The 8,391-nt window shown below is 41.4% G+C and overlaps 1 protein-coding gene and 1 long non-coding RNA gene across 2 annotated transcripts; one reads left to right on the top strand and one right to left on the bottom strand.

The window, feature by feature from the left end:
• Positions 1-826: 826 nt before the first annotated feature.
• LOC139964333 (uncharacterized) lies at positions 827-7,968 on the bottom strand. The gene is made up of 3 exons (XR_011791946.1): positions 7,933-7,968; positions 2,173-2,242; positions 827-1,016 (listed from the first exon to the last, which is right to left on the bottom strand). It is a non-coding gene; the product is annotated as an uncharacterized lncRNA (long non-coding RNA).
• On the top strand, positions 3,500-7,577 carry LOC139964048 (52 kDa repressor of the inhibitor of the protein kinase-like). The gene is made up of 3 exons (XM_071965369.1): positions 3,500-3,549; positions 4,660-4,796; positions 5,168-7,577. Exons 1-3 carry the CDS (start codon positions 3,500-3,502, stop codon positions 7,453-7,455), a joined length of 2,475 nt encoding a protein of 824 aa, XP_071821470.1. The 3' UTR covers positions 7,456-7,577.
• Positions 7,969-8,391: the final 423 nt, after the last annotated feature.

Raw genomic sequence — 8,391 nt, 5'->3', positions numbered from 1 at the left:
ATGCATGGCTGCAGATCATACTGAAAGCCCACGATAGAGCAGAAAATCATTGAACTACATTGTTAACGTTCACATTCAAATTGTACGTAGGTTTTGAAGGCTTTGAGCAGTGCATCGGCCGATCTGATATATATATATATATATATATATATATATATATATATATATATATATATATATATATATATATATATATATATATATATATATATATATATATATATATATATATATATAAGGAAGCCTTGGCAATTAAGAAGCTCTCCTTCTAAAGTTCGCTATGATTCAAGTTTAAATGATTAAAATAAAAAAGATCCGACATACCAATTTCATGATTAGTTTGATGGGTCAGCATTATAGTTTCGGGAATCGTCGGGTATCACCTATGAGCCTCGACCTTATTTACATACATTTAAGCTTAATTATTAACATCAGTTGATTCAAGGGCAGTTCTGACCAAAATCACCAGATTCTTATAGTTAATCTTATTGTTGTTTCACATCTTTCATCAGGTATTGTTGGACTGGGTTACGAACATGATAAACATCTCAAAAGTTGTTGTAGTTCGAACTATAAAGCTATTTTAAAGCTAGTACAGTCTTCGGATAACCCTGAAGCGCACAACCGTCTGGTTAGGAAGTCCACATATTACTAAACATTTACGACATTTAACATATATTCAACGCCTGGCGTAGGCGATATCAACTAGCGTAGATCTTACAAAAGTTATACACCGGACTCAGATATGCTGGTGAACGGTTTCAACCCATAACCAGTTTCTTCTAATAACTCAATGAGAACCGTGTTTTTAACTTACTCTGTGAATTTAATATCGTCAACATCTACTTCCAACCACAGTTGCTTGGTCCCTTTAGTAACACGAAACTCAACATTCTCTTGTTCCCCATTGTACTTATAGCTTAATAGATCGGGGACTTCAATTGGGATGAAAAATTCAATATCTGCATAATCAGAATTCCAATAAAACCCGCCGAACTCCAGATACGGATAACCATCTAGATAGGTAACAGAAAATATCATTCATGAACCTAATGAAATAACCAGCAAGCCGATCGGCTCATTGTGATTCCTTGACACGACGTTCACAGAAATTATGCCACGTGCTATAGTAGGCATTCATGTGTAAATTAGTCTGAAGTCATTCTCATTTGTACGGTTGGAGGAAATCGTGCTTACAGGGTTTACAGACTTTGACCTTTTATGAGCTCAATGACTCTTGACCTTTTACAACTGTAGTGCTTTGGTACTCACTAACGTGAACCTACACATCAAATGCAATGAATTAACGCTGTAACATTGTTTTTACCATGTTTACCAAATTTCAGACCTTGACCTCTGTGGGCCTTTGACCCTTACCAAAACCAGTAGGTTTCATAAATGTACTCAGTTATCTGGATTCATTAGCACGTATGAAACTTGAACCATCCCTGCATTAGGTAACACAACTTCCAGTTTTTTGATGTGTTAATGTAAGAGTACATTTTAACTACAATTATCAATTTCTCAACAAACAGTCACGTCTTAAACACTTCTAATTTATAATTAGGGACGAAGTTGGGCGAAACACCAAGTTACCATACACCACTGAATATGCTTAATTACAATTTGGCAGTGAACAAAACTACACTTTAACTTCGTTCTATGTCTTTAGACATTGCGTTAGACTTTTCAGCCTGATTACCTTTGACCGTATATAATCGAGTAATATGAAATAATGTTAGATATCATCAAACAACTCAAACAGCAAACGTTCTCCTCATATTTCTAAGCCTCTTTGCTTTTCGCTTTTTTGTATAACAATTTGTACAACACCAAACTCTTCAAAGAACACAAAAGTAAATGTACGTTCGGCGTTCCATACTGTGGTGGGCTATGTTCTCTATTTGCCTGCCATAGTTCCTTATGGAGTAAAGGTAATGTTATGATTATATATGATCGCATCCGAAAGTACATTTTGGCAACAATTCAGACTTTTGGGGTGTCGGGGTGGTGGGCAGGGGTGAAAGTTTTTTCCTGAGTTATAATTGTTAGTTTATACATTCACATTTCATTGACGCGTTCTGATGACTTAGACCTAACATTGTGTCGAATCGTGCTTTTAGCTCATCAATATTTCTAGACGCCGGACGTATCTTGTTTCACCTGAATTACCTGATCTGAATCCGATTTCGAGGATCGCCACAATTGGAATAACTTTGCCATTTACCTTTCTTTCGACAGCCTTGAAGAAAATAGAGAGAGAGAGAGAGAGAGAAAGCTTGATTGGTTGTCATGACAATTAACCAATGATAATATATTTGTCACTGAGATATTATGGGCAAATTATTTCTTTTGTCGATCATTGTTCTGCTACAAATGGCATAAAGCACTATTGCATATATCATATTCAAAGAAGTGTTGAGTGTAACATACTCGTAAACTAATGAAGTTTGGCATTAAGGTATGACTGATTGGTATGTGTCGACAGATAGGCCCGTAGCCAGGCGAGAGAATGAGAGCCGTGCCGAACATTATGCATCTCTATAAATTTTTCAACTTTCTGGGTATTCCCTACGTATGAACATGTCGACATGTAATTCAGGGGCGCAACAGGCGCGCGCCCCCCTATTGGCCGTCACCAAAAAAAAAAAAGTTTAGCAAAAAAAAAAAAAAAATTGATGACGACCTTTATGTGAGATGTCTTTGATCGCTCAACCCCCCCCCCCCCCCCTCCGTATGCTTTATTTTTTGTTTACCAAAAAAAGGTCCTGGCGAAGTTCGGCGGTATAATAGTTTTAGAAACATAGATGGTAATTGTGTTTATATTATCGCGTAGCACAGGGCGTGTATAAGGCCTCTGGGCTGCCTGAGGGAAGCCCATAATAGCTCCGTTTATAACACGTGAGGTTACTCTATCGAGGCAAAAATTTTGACTTGTCCATTCACGAAATTTATTTCTGCTGACCTTTTATGCCTCAAATTTTTTGTGTACAATTTTTCATGACCTCGATTTTCAAATTACTAATCATACTTTGCTAACACGATAAGACGTTATTATAGTATTTAATTTTTAGGCTTCGACCGCTCGCGTCAAAAGCTCTTTTTTTACAAACAACACTGAACACAAGATTTTAAATATCTTGCAGATAAAAGCATTCATTATGCCTATGTTATAAATATTTAAGTCATACTTAAACAATTTTTGTACATTTTTTCCAGATAATAGTTAAATACGTTAAATTATTTTTTGATAAATGACATTAAAAGAATACCTATAATGTCACAGATTTTTTTATCAGAATGTGGCTAAACCTAAACTGCAGCGGTTTATTACTCAATGCCCCCATCTTCGTAGGGAAAGAAATCAGTCAGTCACCTTTCTGCACGATGCGCTGGTGAGTGGTTCCGTTCCGGTTCGAAGTTTCAACCGTTTATCAAGCCACGTTTATTCGACTGTTTAAGTTTACGTTCAACAAAGATGATGGTGAACATTTGAAAAATGAGCAAGCAGAAGTCGCAAATTACAGACTTTGTTGTCAAGGGCGAAAGGTAAGGCATCTGTTTGTTTTCCCTTGTTTTAGGCTTGCATCATTACATTAGCCTAACGTTACGCCTAGCCCACAGGCGCTTAGCGTATGTCCTATCCTACCATATATATTATACAGTTTTATGTGGTAGGATAGGCCTACGTAATACAATTACAAGCCCCACGTGGCCTAGCCTAGGGGTCGTGCTAGACGTAAAACACCGTCAGGTACCGTCAGAACAAAATCGTTGTGTTATGGAGGGCATTATGATTCTTGCCCTTTATATTGGTCTAGGCCTAGGCCCTAGGCTAGGCTAGGGTACCTGCTTTTGAAATTAAAGTATTTCAAATCAGTTGACAGTGGCGTAGGAAGGTACTTTTGAGTGGGGGGGCTGAAGACTGATGGCCGGCCTGGGGGAGAGGTCTAAGGGGAGGGGGTGTCCCCCTCCCCTTTGGAATTTTTTTGCATTTCCAGGTGGCCTCAGATGCAATTTGGTGCAATATAGCACACTTCAACACCCACTTCATTTTGTAAAGAATTTTGCATTTTCACCTGGCCTTAGATGCAATTTGGTGCTTCAAATGAGATTTTTTTTCTCATTTGGAAATGAAAAAGGGGTTTTCTGACTTGCGGAGCGGGGGGCGGAACGATACTTCCGCCCCCCCCCCATATTTTTCACTGGGGGGCTGGCGCCCCCCCCCAGCCCCCCGGTTCCTACGCCCTTGTCAGTTGAACTACAATTTCAATGAAATATATAGGCTAGCCTAGATTTTCGGAAGGAGTAGTTCTGTCACTGACAGGCTAGATAAGCCTAGTGTAGGCCATAGACCTTATCATTAATAGATTTTCGCATTGCATTGTGGGATAGAACTAAAGTGACCCTGCATTTAAAATCCCCCATTGACTTACTGTGGGCACGCCCAGAATTGTATTTTTGCATCAGAATCACAGATTTTCCGTACCCTCCCTAGCTAAAAAAAAAATGAGGGGCATAAAAAAATTTGCTTGAGAAGCTGGCCGTCAGTCACTAAGGCAGAAGTGTACCGTGTGACAATGTACTAATCAAATGTCAAAAAAATGGAAGTTGGATGAGTGCCTTACAGTATGGTATTCTTTTTTCATTTTTCTATAGGAGGAAGCGAAAGCACGATGACCAAGACACCACAGCCCAGAGGGAAAGCAGCTCCGATCAGCATGGAGATGGCAGGGACGTGGACGTTGGTGCAACAGGAGCTTCAACCAGTAGCGCCCAAGAGGAGCCTCCGCAAGGTATAATTGATTATGCTTTTACATAGTTTTTATGGGCAACTGAGGATTTACTTGACCAAGGATACACAATGGTGGTCTGGGACTCAAACCCACAATCTTTCGATCACAAACCCAAAGCCTCACTGCTCGGGTACCATGTGACGTCCCCTGTTTTGTCAAAGGACATGTCAGAAAAGCTGTTTTTTGAAAGATTTTATTTTAAGATTAAGATTTAAGATGGCTCTTGAGATTGTATAAGGAGTTTAGGATACAAAACTGAAATTACATAATACCTGACAACATTGTAAAATGAGGCATTTGTTTTAATAGATCATAACTTGTAAATTACTTAATAGCTTAGAATACCTTATTTTCCTTTCTTCTCATTTCAGCTTCAGTCTCAGCCAATCCGTCTGCACTCGACATTGCTGACTTTCTAAATGGTAAAGTCAGTGACGAAGACAAGCTCCGCTTGATGGAAAACAGGTGCCCGCACCCACAGTTCAAGTTTCCAAGCCGGGAGTTCAAAGACAAGAGGAAGGAATCTGGTAGGGCTAAGAGATATTGCCAGCATGACTGGTTCAGCAAATTTCCATTCCTGTGCTACTCTACAAAGGAAGATGGACTCTACTGCCTGCCATGTGTTCTGTTCCCTACCAAGCCGAAGAAGGGGGCACGAAGCAAGTTACTGATCTCACAGTCGTACTGTAACTGGAAAGATGCACGATCCGACATCAATGTCCACAGTACTCTAGAATACCACAAGGCTGCCATGTTTACCATGACCAATTTTTCCACGTCGACGACAACTCCAGACAAACGAATTGACCATTCCCTGACCGAGAGACGCAAGGAACTGGTTCAGAAGAATCGACAGTTTCTGAAGTCAATTATTAAGACTGTAGAGATTTGTGGAAGGCAGGGATGGGCGCTGCGCGGGCACAGGGATGAGCAGACGTCATCCGCTTTGAACAAGGGCAACTTCAAAGCATTGCTTGACTTCCGGGTGGATGCAGGTGACAATGCCTTGGCGGAACATCTTCAAACTGCCCCCCTGAATGCAGTTTACACATCTGCTATCTGTCAGAATGATCTTCTGCTCTGCATAAAGGAGTATATTCAGGGCATCATCATTTCTGAGGTGAAGGCCCAGCCTCTAGGGCCGTTCTACACAGTGGAGGCTGACGAAGTCACCGACATTGCCAACTGGGAACAGCTTGCAATTGTCATCCGCTACCTCAAGGGGAATAAACCAATTGAGCGGTTAGTTGGGTATGTTGCTTGTGACTCCATCACTGGGGAGGAGATATGCCGAAACATTTTGGACACGCTGACAGCCCTTGGACTTAATCCACAAGACTGCCGTGGTCAGACGTATGATGGGGCTGGGAACATGGCAGGGAAGGAAAGAGGCTGTGCGGCTCGATTTCAGGAAGTGTCACCCCGGGCTCATTACCACCACTGCTCAAGCCACAGTTTGAATTTGGCTCTCTCAAAGGCTTGTTCTGTGACTGAAATCACCCTCATGCTGTCTGCCATCAAGTCAACAGGGCTCTTCTTCGAAGGCTCTCCAAAGCGGTCACGTCAACTGGAGAAGGCCATCAGTGAATTAAACGGTCGCCGACGTGAACAGGGTGGTGGGGACCAGATTCCACTACAGAAACTGAAGCTTCTGTGTGCAACTCGATGGGTGGAGCGCCACACCGCCCTGGAGGATTTCATTGTTCTCTATGAGCCGGTGCTGGACTGTCTGGACATGATTAGAGGGCAGAGGGACCAGACGTGGAGCAGTAAGGCAATCACCGAAGCCAATGGTCTGATAGCCGCCCTTACCTCATCATCGTTTGTTGTCGCATGTGTGTGTGCTTCATACATCTTTGAGTACACCAAATCCCTTAGTGTGATGCTGCAAGGTACTAGTATGGATGTCATCAGGGCCTACGAGCAGATCACAATGGTCACCGACGAGATCAAGGCTGTCCGGGATGATGTTGATGCCGAATTTGATAGGCTATTCACCTCCATGTCTACTATGGCTGAGGCTGCTGGCATAGAAATTACCGTTCCCAGGACCTGTCGCAGACAGACTGCTAGGACAAATGTTCCTGCAGATGGCAGCAGCAAAATCTATTGGAAGAGGGCTGTTTTCATTCCATATTTAGATGGCCTGATTACTGAGCTGTCAAATCGTTTCACTAGCCTGTCCCATAAAGCTGTTCGGGCGTTGTGCCTTCTTCCAGCGAACCTTGACCTCTGCTCTGATGACAAGGTCGATGCCATCGTGCAGTATTACGGCCCGGACATGCCATCTCCTGCTTCTGTCTCCCAGGAGGTTCGGCTCTGGAAACGGTTCTGGCGGGAAGTGGATGACGCTGAAAGACCAAAAACAGTCAGCGACACACTACGGCAGATGAACAGCAAGCAGTTTCCAAATGTCTGTGCTGTACTCCAGAGTTTGCTTCTGCTGCCAGTTACAAGTGCCGAGGTTGAGCGAGTTCATTCCGCCTTCAAGATTGTCAAGAAGAAGCTTCGCAGTACCATGTTAGAAGACCGCCTCAATGCCTTGATCCTGTTGTATTTCCATAAGGACATTGCCTTGGACTATGATGAAATTATCAACATCTACAGTCGCAAGCATCCACGAAGAATGACATTTCTTAACCCAATGGAAGAGAAGTAATTATCTCTGCATCAAATTCAGTCAAATTTAGCAGTAATTCAACCACTGTACAGTCAGACCATTTTGCTATTGTTGCCAAACTTCATGTTGTAAATCATTGATAAACTAAAGTAAAATTCATAGATTTCTTTTGTGCATTTTGTGTCCATTTTTACTGGTATTGTTGCTTATTATTAAGGTCGAAAAATGGATCACATATGGCACCATTTTGCATGTCAGCCCTTCTTCGAAAAAAAAAATTGTCCACCCCTCCCCTTAGACCCATCCCCCAGGACGGCGATCATTCATGCCTGGCGCCCCCCCCATTGGAAAATCCTGGATACGCCCCTGTAATTTCATGTTCTCAAAGAAATCAACAATTGGTCTTTAGTTATTGTAGAAGACTAAAATAAACAAAATTTGGCTATACGGAAATAAATATAATTCGTTCCGTTGATGAGTTAAGTTTTAGAAAAATATTAATCATGAAAGAATTACCAACGCGATCACCGAGAGAGAACGAATCGGTTAGATGATGAAGTTAAAGGAGAACTGTTCAACAGGAACTTTGTTTACTGAAATCAATCGATCCGAATGCCTAGATAAAATAGATAGAGGAGAAATATTGTAGAGGTTTTCATGATGAAAATCTCCCATCTGGCCCTCGTCAGTAACATACTTTCGTATCTCGAACAATATGAAAACAATTATGACAAAAAGAACGTTTTGTACTTGAGACCTTCTTGCATTCTGAGTGCCACATTCAAGCACTTCGTATAATCCAAATGCATTCTGAGTGTTTATCTTACCAAGGGAACAAAACCAAACACTTTGTATTGCATTCTGAGTGTTTCACTTATGTACCAAAGGCAAAGTGATTCAAACACTTGGCATTGCATTCTTAGTGTTTCACTTACTTACCAATGGCACCGTGATTCAAACACTTGGTATTGTATT

Source organism: Apostichopus japonicus, chromosome 22 (genome assembly GCF_037975245.1).
Source record: "Apostichopus japonicus isolate 1M-3 chromosome 22, ASM3797524v1, whole genome shotgun sequence".
Lineage (NCBI taxonomy): Eukaryota > Metazoa > Echinodermata > Holothuroidea > Aspidochirotida > Stichopodidae > Apostichopus > Apostichopus japonicus.
This window is presented reverse-complemented; position numbering and strand designations above follow the sequence as displayed.

Coding starts and splice junctions, on each gene's coding strand:
- LOC139964048 (XM_071965369.1), top strand. CDS start 3,500: ATGAGCAAGCAGAAGTCGCAAATTACAGACTTTGTTGTCAAGGGCGAA. Junction 3,550..4,659: donor TTTGTTGTCAAGGGCGAAAG/GTAAGGCATCTG, acceptor ATTTTTCTATAG/GAGGAAGCGAAAGCACGATG. Junction 4,797..5,167: donor CCAAGAGGAGCCTCCGCAAG/GTATAATTGATT, acceptor TTCTCATTTCAG/CTTCAGTCTCAGCCAATCCG.